The sequence below is a fragment of the Somniosus microcephalus genome, chromosome 14 (assembly GCF_052327205.1).
Source record: "Somniosus microcephalus isolate GS21.2 chromosome 14, FLI_Smic_1.0, whole genome shotgun sequence".
In the NCBI taxonomy this organism is placed as follows: domain Eukaryota; kingdom Metazoa; phylum Chordata; class Chondrichthyes; order Squaliformes; family Somniosidae; genus Somniosus; species Somniosus microcephalus.
Window position 1 is genome coordinate 70033422 of NC_141000.1, and position 13757 is coordinate 70047178.

Consider the following 13757-nt stretch of genomic DNA (forward strand, 5'->3'; position numbering starts at 1 on the left):
CCAAACTTCACACTTCTCCAAATTATGTTCCATCTGCCACGTCCTTGCCCAATCACTTAACCTGTCTAAATCCCTTTGCAGCCTCCTATCATCCTCCTCACAGTTTACTTTCCCACCTAACTTTGTACCGTCAGCAAACTTGGATAAATTACATTCGGTCCCTTCATCCAAGTCATTAATATAGATTGTAAATAGCTGAGACCCAAGCACTAATTCTTAAGTACCACCCAAATTTCAAACAGCAAACTTCGTAATCACTATGTAAACTGAAAGCTCATCTGGAAGAGGTATGAACTATCAGAATGATCTTTTAACAGATCATTTATCAAAGCTACCCTGGATCTGAAGAGTAAAACTTAGAGGAATTAAATATGCAGAACCTTCTGCTGTCTCCAAACGGTTTTTCCCCCTCCAATTTTCTCGCCTCTCTTCCTCTCCCAAACGTCATGATGCCTTGCTGGGAGAATGTGAGCCTGGCACCCTCCAGTACCTTGCCCAAGTTACTACATTTGTATGGGTGTCTTGACAACAGGCTATTAAGCTCAGGGGAATCACAGCCCAACCCAATCCTGCCTTCATCCGACATCCATACAAGTGCACTTCTAGGGGGGATTGCTAATTAACAAACAGAAACATAAATCCTGACCAATTTTTTCCCTCTCTAGCCTAGGCCAATTGTTGCAACTCAACCACCCTGCTGAGATCAGTTAGCTCAGTGCACACCTGGTTTTAGGACTATCCTGGTCTGTATTGGTCAGCTATTCACTGGATGAAATTACAGCCATTGAGAGAACCAATGACTCAAACTTTTAATCAAGATTTGTGTTAATATGCACTGAAATTTCTATATTTTGCATTTCTAACTAACATGTATTGTTCTTCCACACAAACTGCCTACTCACACAAATAAGCTGACCACCATGAATTAGCCTTTTTATAGGAGGAAGCAGGAAAAGAATATGTTGTATTGGAGAGTAGTTACTCAGAGATGTGAATTGCTGAACAACTTTTCATGTGCAAAACCATTTCAGTCCATACACATAATTACATAGAATCTGCATCACTGAAACAGGACATTCAGCCCAATTGGTCTATGCTGGTGTTTGTATTCCACACGAGCCTCCTCCTGCTCAAATTACCTCTCCCTTTCCCCCTATTCTCTTCTCCTTCATGTAGACATGAAGCCTCCCCTTAAATGTGTCAATGCTATTTGCTTCAACCATTTCATGTGGCAGCAAGTTTCACATTGTTACCACTCTCTCTGTAAATAAATTCTTCTTAAATTCATTATTTGGTCTGTTAGTGATTATCTTATATTTATCCTCCCTTGTTCTGGACTCACCCACGAGTGAAAACAGTTTCTCCATGTCCACCCTATCAAACCTCTTCATAATTTTACAAACCTCTATCGGGTCTCCTCTTAGTCTTCTCTTTTGCAGAAAAAACAGCCCCAACCTTTTCAATCTTTCCTATTCATTGCATACTCTAAATTCTGATAACATTCTTGTAAATCGTTTCTGCACTTTCTCCAGCACTTCAATATCCTTTTTGTAGTACAGAAATCAGAACTGCACACAAAACTCCAAGTGTGGTCTAACCAAGGTTCTATATAAATTTAACATTACCTATCTGCTTTTATATTCTATTTCTCTAGAAATAAACCCCAGTACTTTCTGGCCTTATCAACTTGCAATTTATTTATCTTTATTCCCAGATCTATTTGCTCTCTAGCCCATTTAGTTTCTTACCTTTCAAGGTATAAGTGGCCTCCTTATTCCTCATATCAAAATGAACCACCTCATACTTTGCTATATTGAATTTTATTTGCCAATTATCCACCAGATTTCCATAATGCACTATTAAGCATCCATTATGCGTCTCTATCCCTGCATTACTGCATCTAGGAGGTCACCTTACCATGTTCAACAAATCAGTTGTGTCACCAAGGCCTTTGTCATTTTCCTCCTCCTCTTCAGATTCCTCGTTAGCAGAGCTTTTCTGAGCACCTTTGACCTCTTCGTCACTTGGAACTAAAAACAAATGTTTGAATTTGATTAATACTTAGTATCAAGAAGGAAGTAAATAAATCAAAACCAGTACATCTGTATACTCCATGTGTGCACAAATGTAGGACCAAGTTCCAAGGTAGAGTGCTGTGGTGTGTTGGTTATTTGGAAGTAGAATGGAGATGATTTCCTTATTCACATACCATATCAATCCTGCAACATCAAAATGGGACTGCTGCCAGTCGAGATATTATAATTTCATGGTACAATACAGATTCAAATCATCTAATTTCACTGATTTGAAGCGATTTTATTTTGCTTATACCCTGCCTCTATTTCCTCAAAATGATATCCCTTAAACTGTATGTTCTGGGACTGGTCAAATAATTTTCCTTTACTTTAGAACATTAACATTATAATGTACATGTGAACCGTAGCCTACTGTTCTGAATGACCGCAGTCTCGTCATGTGTACTTAATTTAACCTGCCGCCTTATCAGACATTTTTAATGACACAAAATTTTGGTGAAGAAGGCCCAGCAGCGCCTATCGTTCCTAAGGAGGCTGAAGGGATGTAACCTGTCACCCCTGATCCTCTCTAACTTTTACCGCTGCACAATAGAGAGCATCCTGATGAACTGTATCACAGTGTGGTATGGCAGCTGCAGCAGGTAGTCAAAACTGCCCAACGCATTACCGGCACCCGGCTACCGACCATAGAGCACATATACCAGAAACGCTGTCTACGGAGGTCACTGACCATCATCAAAGACCCTACCCACCCCAGCCACAGTTTGTTCGCCCCCCTGCCATCTGGGAGACGCTACAGATGCATTCGCACCCGTACGACCAGATTTAGGAACAGCTTCTTTCCCAGGGCTGTCATCCTACTGAACTCTACAAATAAACTCTAAAGCCTGCACATCTGCCAATGCACTTTATTATGTTTATGTTTATGTATTACAAGCCAAATGAATGTTGAATGTTAAATGTCTTAATCAAAATGTACACTCTCGGGAGCCGCAAGCCTACATTTCGTTGTACTGCACTTGTGCACTAACAATGACAATAAAGTTGATTATTATTAATAATAATCAGAGACATGCAAAATGTTCCACATTAGTTTGAGGTTTGTATGTGGCTTGCTAGCTGAGCCACATGTGAAAAACTGGCCCAAAACCAATTCAAGATCATAGACATGTCTTTAATTCACCTCAGCCATTTTTTAATGTCTATGTATCGCTGTAATTAACTTTTAAAAATTCCAAATTATTTTTATACGAAACTGCTTGACAAGAATAACCAATAAGAGAAGACAGAACTGAGCCAAAAAGTCAAATCCTTGTAACGAGTCTGCATATTCTCCCACTGACAAATATCTTGCTGTCCAGGAAAAAAATCCTCACCCCAGTCCAATACTGACCGCATCTTACAGACAGAGTTGTTTTCTTTAGTTTTATACGTAACATTTTCGTAGAACCATAGAATGATACAGCACACAAGAATGCCATTCAGCCCATCGTGCCTGTGCCAGCTCTTTGAAAGAGCTGTCCAATGAGTCCCATTTCCCTGCTCTTTTCCCATTACCCTGCAAATTTTTCTCCTTCAAGTATTTATCCAAATCGCTTTTGGAAGTTATTATTGAATCTGCTTCTACCACCCTTTCAGGCAGCGCATTCCAGATCTGTGAAAAAAAATTTTCCTCATGTCACCTCTGGTTCTTTTGCCAATAACCTTAAATCTGTGACCTCTGGTTACTGACCCTTTTGCCACTGGAAACAATTTCTCTTTATTTACTCAAAACTCTTCATGATTTTGAATACCTCTATCAAAGCTCCCCTTAACATTCTCTGCTCCAAGGCAAACAACCCCAGTTTCTGTAGTCTCTCCACGTAACTGAAGTCTTTCATCCCTGGTACCATTCTAGTAAATCTGCTCTGCACCCGTTCTAAGGCCTTGACATCCTTTCTGAAGGTGTGGAGATGCCGGAGTTGGACTGGGGTGGACAAATGTAAGAAGTCACACAACACCAGGTTATAGTCCAAGAGCTTTATTTGAAATCACAAGCTTTCGGAGCGCTGCTCCTTCGTCAGGTGAAGTCACCTGACGAAGGAGCAGCGCTCCGAAAGCTTGTGATTTCAAATAAAGCTGTTGGACTATAACCTGGTGTTGTGTGACTTCATCCTTTCTGAAGTGTGGTGCCCAGAATTGGATACAGGACTCCAGCTGGGCCCTAACCAGTGTTTTATAAAGGTTTAGCATAAACTTCCTTGCTTTTGTATTCTATTCCTCTATATAGAAAGCCAAGGATTCCGTATGCCTTTTTAACAGCCTTCTCAACTTGTCCTGCCACCTTCATGTGTACGTACACCCCTTGGTCTCTCTGTTTCTGCACTCCCTTTAAAATTGTACCATTTAGTTTATGTTGTCTCTCCTCATTCTTCCTACCAAAACAAATCACTTCACACTTCTCTACGTTAAATTTCATCTGCCATGTGTCTGCCCATTTCACCAGTCCGTCTATGTCCTCCAGAAGTCTGTTACTATCTTCTTCACAGTTTACTGCAGTTCCAAGTTTCATGTCATCTGCAAACTTTGAAATTATGCCCGAAACACCCAAGTCCAGGTCATTTATGTACATCAAAAAGAGCAGTGGTCCCAACACCAACCCCTGGGGGCACCACTGCAAACTTCCCTCCAGTCCAAAGAACAACTATTCTCCACTACTCTCTGTTTAACCCCTGGGGGGTACCACTGCACATTGCCCTCCAGTCTGAAGAATAACTGTTCACCACTACTCTCTGCTTTCTGTCCCTTAGCCAATTTCGTATCCATGCAGCCACTGCCCCTTTAATCCAATGGGCTTCAATTTTGCTAACAAATCTATTATGTCGTACTTCATCAAACGCCTTTTGAACATCCATTTACACAACATCATCTGCATTACCCTCATCAGCCCTCTCGTTAGTTCATCAAAGAATTCAATCAAGTTAGTCAAACACAATTTGTCTTTAACAAATCCGTGTTGGCTTTCATTTATTAACCCATATTTTTCCAAGTGCCAATTAATTTTGTCCCAGAGTAACATCTCTGTGGTTGCCAGGTTTATCCCTCTCCCCTTTTTTGAACAGGAGTGTAACACTTGCATCCTGATTTAATTAATACAAACAGTGCAATGATAAACATGATTTTATAGGTATCATTTTTAAGCTGTACAATAAATGGTTTCTGGTGTGTCAGGTTGTGCCAGACCTGAGCGTCCACATTTTCTCAGTTTTCTTTCATTATTCCTTCTATTTACTGATCATTTAGTTTTGCAGTTCATCTAATTCAATTTTAAATGAATAACAATCTTCAATTTGTCATACTGTGTTAATGGTGGTGTGAAGAATCTTACAATACATTGATTACTGAATGTTGTTAATGGATCAGAACAACACCTACACCTGGAAGGGAGTACTGTATAACTGGTTTGAAAATGGAATTTAAGACTTAAAAAAAAAATCAACATTTAAACATCTGGTAAGTAATACAATGTTTCTGCTTAAATATTAAGTGTCGACATAAGTAAAACCTGTTTCCATTGATATTGCTGTGGCATTACACCACTACAGGTATATGAATTAAGCAAATGGAACTACGGAATGTGATTCCCAAAACACTTCCAAAAATCCCTTAATGTCATGTAATCTAGTGGCCTGGAGTATGAGCACATTACCTGTGCTGGGCGATGATGATTCTTCATAGATTTGAACATCACTAACTGGCTTTGAGGCAATGAGGTTTTCTTCAGCAGCTTTCACTCCAGGCATTGTCCGACTAATGACAGGCAGAGAGGAATTAAGGAGAGTAGCTCCAATTGGAGGAAGTGTGCGTACCATCTGACCAAACTGATCTGGAGATCTTTCCTGAAAACAAAACTACAAATAAACAAGGTCTTGTATATTATAATCAAAATCAGGAGTTACAGAGCGGTGCTATTATAGCAAGCTGATGAGCAATTCATTACAATGTAATCAGCTAATTTCCCCCAGCGGCAAAGCAAAATTTGGGTAAACTGCCATAATATAACAGTGCAGATCCTTTAGTAGTAAAGCACTGCAACTCCTATTACCAGGTTCAACTTTCAGTCTTTATATTTAAACTACCCTCTATGGGTTTAAGTTTCACCACTTTAGGCTATTAGATGAAATGCCTCGCAATAGTAAACATTAATTCTTGGCAGGGAAGGCAGTGAGAGACAAAACTCAGCAGGGAGACAACCTCTCTCATAATGCATTCCCTCTATTAGCCAATATAAACTCACATTCAAAACAGCTGTTAAGGAGTCGAGATGCAAACTGTGACCTCCTCTCCCCTCCCTTGCTGAAAGAGGATAGCACAGATCCGTAACAAGAATGATACTAAAACAGTCAAAACAAATATAAGAATAAAGAAATACAAACACGGAAACAGGCCAGTCAGCCCAACCAATTCATGTCGCCATTTGCCCTGCACGCAAATAGTCCTAATCACATTTACCCACTTTGTTCCCATATCCCTTCATCCCATATTCCTTCATTCACCTATCCAATATAATCTTGTATGTTAACATAGTTTCTGCCTCAACCGCTAATCCTGTAAGCCTTACAACTCTAAAGAATGTTCTGTTGTTCTCCGTTCTAAATCTCTTACATGCAATCTTGTGTCTATGGCACCTTGTATAGACCTTTCAACTACTGGAAAACAGTCTGCTAAATATCTAATAAAGTACAAAAGTTTTAAAACTGGAGTTTTAATTTCATAGGATAATAAATGCATTTTCTGCACATACCCGCTCTCGACGCCTAATACGTGCAGATAATGCGCGACGTAATGTGCCAGAATCGCCCAGTGTCGTAGAGTAAGTATCGGTCATATAGTTCTCATTGATGTCATCCTCCTCAATCACAACATTTTCTGAATCTTTTGGCCTGGGTGTGGCAAGTACAAGCATGTGACATCCTCCACAGGCAACCTGCAAAAAATATCAAGAAAAGGAAAACAATTCTATTAAAGTTAAGTGACCTTTACAGCAACAGGCAGTGTTGTGGTTGTCCTGGAGATCATCTTGCAGCAGAAAATAGAACTCGGTCACTGATTTCCTGGTGAAGCATAGTTTCTGCGTGCATTGCTCCTCTGATAATTCAGGAACGTATGCCTTGATTGGAAGGGTATAAGTGGGTAGGAGCAATCTTCCGACTATTTGGTGTTCCTTTGATTCTTCTTTTAAATAAGCCAAATATAGAGAGCACATATAGTCCAAAGGAAGCTTTCAAAAAACTCTTGCTAAACCCGTCAGACACAAGAGTGCAAAACAGGAACTAAAATTTATTCGGAACAGCAAGAAAACCAGAGTTCCAAATACCCTGTTGATAGCAGCATGATCCTTTAAATGGTTCTGAACTGAAGCAATGACATTAACAATAATCTGCGGATAGCAAGTTAGTGCAGAATCGAATAACTCGTGTAATCCACTCAGTAACATCGCAAAATTGTATTGCCATCTAACAGATGTCACCTCCTGCTAACTTCAGTATGCTTTGAAGCTCCACTCTATTTTGACCGGGAATGTCCACTGCCCGTCCCAAGCCCCACCAAAAATGGAAAGGTGCATTATACAGGCAGAGATCAATCAGGACTTAGCGCCATACAATGGCATGCTCCATTACACCCCCAATGCCCCTTTTCAGGTGGTAATGGAAACTTAAATTGGCCTCCTACAGTTAGTCCTACTCAACCCCTGTCTGAAGGAGAAAATATGACAGCAGGAGGAAACACTGTATAGCCTACAGGGTGAATAAAGAAGTGCAATACAAGTAACAACATTGTTAACAGGTTTATTAACTGCATCAGTACCAATACACTGTAGGAAAATAAACATACTTCAGTCAATATGTTGTGTGATATACTAAATCCGTCACCTCAAATTGCTCACACCCCTACTGATAGGTCTGTAACCAACAAAGCTTCACCCCAATGTTACACAGCTCAAATTGTTCTCCCTATATACAATTAAAGCTTGAAAGTACAAAATCCTTCACCGTCCATATGGATATAGTGTGGCATTTGACACATTCAAAATTACACTTAACTGAATCCTAGTGACAAGATAGAATTTTTTTTTTTTTTTAATACTTACTGATCGGACTGAAAACTTCAAAAATCTAGAACAAAGAGTAGGTTTGAATTGATTGGTAAAATTCTCTTCTCCAAGTCCCAACTTGCCATGTCGCCCATCTCCGAAGGTATACAAAAGGCCATTACCTACCAAGATATAAGCAATGATATAAGATTGACAGTTGTAGAAGTCTGCTGCACTAGATCTTAATAAAGCGTGTGGACTGACACAGCACAGCTAAGTTTTGAGAGCATTCCAGATATTTCATTTGTGCTCAGTGCCAATGCTGACTCCTGTAAGTGTTCCCTCACTCCCTACGAGCCAAATTGTGTCCTTAAACACACAAAATCTGATATATGGCCCAGGATTGAACAGAACAGCTTTGTTACTATAAATTAAATTGTTCACTGGAAAAGATATGAGCCCTCTCATCTTCTCCCAGCTGTTGGACAATCAAAGAATAATGATCACACTGTGCAGATTAGGCTATATCCACAAGGCAGGTTTATCAAAGTAAAAATTTAAACAGTTAACAGATCAACACAGCAGATATAAACATACATCATTTAATTTACAGCTCCTTGGTTCACAAACTAAGAGACCCTTTGCTAAACCTCCAAATAACACTGAACCTGGATCACAGTCCGTAACACAAAATTTGCATGCGAGGTTGCGAGTTTACCTCGAAAGAGCCTTCAAGTTTTAAATTCTACATTGAAGAAACAAGATAAACTTAAGAACTGGCACAAAGTTGCAAATATATTTCTCTGCCTGGGCACAAAGATGTCATTCAACCCCTCATCCAGGGACACCCATAAGGGCATCCCCGCTGCAGGAAAAGGTTTCTTAAATCCAGGCTTTGTAGACATTTATCACTCATCATTCAAAACATACAATAGCACCTGGCTGGCTTTAGTTTGACATTAAGGGCTTGATTTTAAATGCTGAGGTGGTTTGGAGTTGGGTTGCGTGATGGCCGGTTTCCGGAGGCGCTTCTGGGGGGGGGGGGCGGGGGGATCAGCTGAGATGTCCAATGTTGATTCAATGAGCTTGTTGATTTCAATGAGGCACGCTGGCCGGTCCAATGAGTGCGATCGGGTCGGCTAGCCGCCTCTGATGATGTCATCATAGCTGCTGCTTTTAAAGCTGCCATTCAGCCTAAGCCGTTCTCTTGTGGATTCCTGGACTCATTGATATTGATTTAGATGCAATGACTTCTTCCAGAGGCAAGGCAGCTCCTTGTTTTGATGATGACTCCCTCCATGCTCTTGTGGATGCTGTCAGAGGGCGCAGGGAGATTCTCTTCCCTCCTGATGGCCAGATGAAGCCCCCTCAGCAGACCAAGGCAGCTTGGCTGCACATTACTGAGGAGATCAGCGCAAGGTCCATATATTCACGCTCATAGATCCAGTGCCGAAAAAGGTTTAATGATCTTGTGCAAACATCAAAAGTGAGTATCCCATCACATTTGCCTTCAATCTGCTTCCCTTCTCTTCTCATCACCAGCACTCTGCATTGTAAGCCTCCTCCTTCACATCCCACCTTACCCTTAACTTCACTTGCATCCTTACCTATCCATCTCTGTCTCTGCACTGAATCACTTCAGCATCCTGCCTATGCACCCCTTGGAGTCACTCTCAGTGTCATGCAGTGACAACAACTAACAATGCACAGGGAGCTAGCTTCCTCTTAGCACCTTACCCCATCTTCGTCTGCCTCAAAGCTTCTATGGTAGGGATTAATGACCCTCACTCCATCACTGTGGCTGAAACACCGCCTGTGTCCCTCCTTGCGGGAAAAGATAGCCCACAATAACAGAGAGAGAGAGAGCAATTACTGGAGGAGGAACACCTACCCTAGCAACATTGACCAGTGCTGAGGAGGCTGCATACAAGATTGTTGGAGGTGGCAAGGACCTGGAAGTGGGCGATGGAGAGACGGGCACACGAGAGGAAGCTGGTGACATAATAGAGTTCCATCCCTCTCGGAATGCAATGGCATATGATGTTCATAGAGAATCGCGTTGTATCATCTGCTCAAAAGGATGCATCTGCTACATCAATATCAGGTGTCTAAATCATGCCTTTACTCTCCCACAGGACCATCGAGCGCCCCCCTCCCCATGATCCAGGACGAAGAGCCGGACAACTCCTCAGAATAAACCTGAAGCCTCTGAGGGAGCATTGTCATCAGGACTCAGCGCACCCAGCACCAGCGCAGCAACGCACACCTCGGTGGAGCCCTCGCAAGTTAGAGTAGTGTTGCCACCTGGTCTATTACAGCGCACAAGTGAGCATGAGCAGATGATGGAGACAGAGTCCTCGGCGGAGGTCGCAGCAATCTCCTAGCTCTGCTAAGCTGTATGCAGACGCTGTGCCTCTGGGGCAATCCAGAAAAAGAGCATCTCGGGAAATACAGGAACAAGTGCAGGAGTCTCTGGAAGGGTTTGCCTCCAGGGTTAGTATGAGTGTGGAGAGATTGGAGGAGTCTATCTGTAACATCAGCACTGCCGTGGTGGAGGCAATAGAAGCATAGAAACGTAGAAAAATAGCAGGAGTAGGCCATTCGGCCTTTCGAGCCTGCTCCGCCATTCAATATGATCATGGCTGATCCTCTATCTCAATACCATATTCCCGCTCTCTCCCCATACCCCTTGATGCCTTTTGTGTCAAGAAATCTATCTATCTCCTTCTTAAATACATTCAGTGACTTGGCCTCCACAGCCTTCTGTGGTAGAGAATTACACAGGTTCACCACCCTCTGAGTGAAGAAATTTCTCCTCATCTCAGTCCTAAATGTCCTACCCCGTATCCTGAGACTGTGACCCCTCGTTCGAGACCCCCCAGCCAGGGGAAATATTCTCCCTGCATCCAGTCTGTCTAGCCCTGTCAGAATTTTATACATTTCAATGAGATCCCCTCTCATTCTTCTAAACTCTAGTGAATACAGGCCTAGTCGACCCAATCTCTCCTCATATGACAGTCCTGCCATCCCAGGAATCAGTCTGGTGAACCTTCGCTGCACTCCCTCTATGGCAAGTATATCCTTTCTTAGGTAAGGAGACCAAAACTGCACACAGTATTCCAGGTGTGGCCTCACCAAGGACCTGTATAACTGTAATAAGACATCCTTGCTCCTGTACTCAAATCCTCTTGCAATGAAGGCCAACATACCATTTGCCTTCCTAACTGCTTGCTGCACCTGCATGTTTGCTTTCAGTGACTGGTGTACAAGGACACCCAGGTCCCTTTGTACATCAGCATTTCCCAATCTATCACTATTTAAATAATACTCTGCCTTTCTGTTTTTCCTACTGAAGTGGATAACTTCACATTTATCCACGTTATACTGCATCTGCCATGTATTTGCCCACTCACTCAACTTGTCTAAATCGCCTTGAAGCCTCTCTGCATCCTCCTCACAACTCACAATCCCCCCTAGTTTCGTGTCGTCAGCAAACTTGGAAATATTACATTTGGTTCCCTCGTCCAAATCATTGATGTATATTGTGAATAGCTGGAGCCCAAGCACTGATCCCTGCGCATGAACGCACCACCATGGATAGGATGTCAACCTCCGTGGAAAGGCTGGCTACCTCAGTGGAAAGGATGGCTACCACCATGGAGGAAATAAGTCGCCAGTCAGGAAAACATGGTGACTGTTCAAAATAGAATGTCATCTCTGGAGGAGCAATGGGCAGCTAATGAGTAGAGAGACCAGAGCTTCATGGGCGTCCTTTTGATGACGATTGTCAGTGCAGATATGGGTCCTCATGGTCCCCCTGAAGTGCAGCAAGATACTCTCCAGCCACTTGCCAGCACTGAGGTGCGGCTGACCCATGAGAAGGATGTTGTTGGCAGGACAGAAGGAAGTGTGGGCTCCGCTCAAAGCGCTCACACGACCATGCCACTGCGGAGTCCTCGGTCAGAAACCCACTTTGCGAAGACAACTGAGATAGCCGTTTCAGCCGCAGGAAGAGCCGACTGTTGAAGAGCCCTCCCAGGCTCCCAAACCCAGAGGACGCCCGCCAAAGGCATCTAAGCAGGTGCAACATCCTAGTCAGCAAGGTGCCTCTACACCTGCTGAAGCCACAGTGGAAGCACCACGTAGAAGCACGCGTAAGAGAAAGATTAAGCATCTATAGTCACAAGGGGAGTCACTTGGGCAATTTATCTTTTTTTCTGACTGTTGTTGATTTATTATCCTTTTGTGATGTGTAAAAGGAAAATTATGGCAAACAGTTGATTGTGTGGCCTGTGTGTTCTGGGAAGTGGCAAAAGCACATTGAGGGCTCAGGGCGACTTGCTTTTGTAATGCTGATGGTAAAAGTGATAGGAAATAACAGGGAATAGCAGAGATGATGTATGGCATTGGACAAATGTCGCCTGCAGTTATAGAGCCATATGGTAGCCACCTATGGTTGAAGAGTAAGCTTATGCTAATGTGGCATGGCAGTGTGCATACCCTGCTTGACGGGCAGCAGTGAATTGGAGGGATGCTGCATTGGTCACAGCAGGACACGCAAGGCGCCCCTCGTCCTCCTCCTACTCCTCTTCCCAGGAAGATCTGCGCTGAGCCACACGGCTGCTATTCCTCCGATTATGAGGACCAGGATGAGAGGGCATAAATGTTTCCCATCCCCTTGCTATAGATTTCATTTGAGGCAACAATCTTGCAAGCACACAGTCGAAGTGGCCTGAAATTATTCCATTCATGCCACACTGAAGATGGGTGTCAGCTCAGTAGATGTGCAAAATCTTATCCCATACCTACAACAGCAAACTTGTTGCATTTGAATGTCAGCCATGTTTCGGGGGTGCTTTTAAAGTGCTCCACCAATGCATACAAATCATGTCCTCAAGCAACTCGTCTCCATTGAACCTGGCCTGTTTCTGACAAGTCAGGAAACAGGAGTCAGAAGCACGAAAATGGGAAACCACTATGAAAATAGGATTAGCAAGGCAGTTAACAGGCCGTTAACTGCCTTAACTATCTGTCCCACCGGTTCCAGTCAGGTCAGTTTGGGAGCGGCTGAACAGACTCGAAAATCGGGTGGAGGCGGGATGGGTGTCTGAAGCTATTTTTTCTTATTTTCGCTACAGGCCCGCCTCCTCAGGGCTATTAAAATCGAGCCCCAAGTTTCAGGTCATTGACCTGAAGTGTTAACTCTGTTTCTCTCTCCACAGATGCTGCCTGACCTGCTGAGTATTACCAGCATTTTCTGTTTTTATTTCAGATTTCCAGCATGCGCAGTATTTTGCTTTTGTTTTAGTTTGACGATCTTTTAATAGATGCTTGACACAAATCCATTAACTCCTGATTCCAAGCAGCTTTACCTAATTAACTAATTTCACAACAAAACAAGCAGCCTGATTCAAAAAAATTTACAGGAGGGCTCTCCAGTAACATGTCTTGTTCCTTGATAGAGTTACTATGGCTACATTTGATGTGGTTGAATGCAGATAGTGTTCACAGTAAACACATCAGTGCAGCCTAAATACAGAGTAATTCTCCAAGCCCTTTTTAATTAAAATACCTGTTAAAAGTGTGGTGAATAGGCCGTTGCTGTAAAGTTAAACACATGGTGAATTATACTTTACAAATAATGGAAA

At 42.6% G+C, this 13757-nt stretch overlaps 1 protein-coding gene across 3 annotated transcripts in view; it reads right to left on the minus strand.

The window, feature by feature from the left end:
* Positions 1-13757, minus strand: part of LOC147107539 (X-linked retinitis pigmentosa GTPase regulator-like) — a 166958-nt gene that overhangs the window by 76440 nt on the left and 76761 nt on the right. For 2 of the 3 annotated variants that reach the window (XM_086006627.1, XM_086006628.1), the window contains exons 9-12: positions 8167-8291; positions 6820-7002; positions 5725-5914; positions 1918-2030 (exon numbers count right to left, since the gene is read on the minus strand). In XM_086006627.1, coding sequence (XP_085862753.1) covers positions 1918-2030; positions 5725-5914; positions 6820-7002; positions 8167-8291 — 611 coding nt within the window. Of the gene's footprint in view, positions 1-1917; positions 2031-5724; positions 5927-6819; positions 7003-8166; positions 8292-13757 lie in introns of all 3 variants that reach the window. The other variant, XM_086006626.1, reaches the window with a different exon arrangement.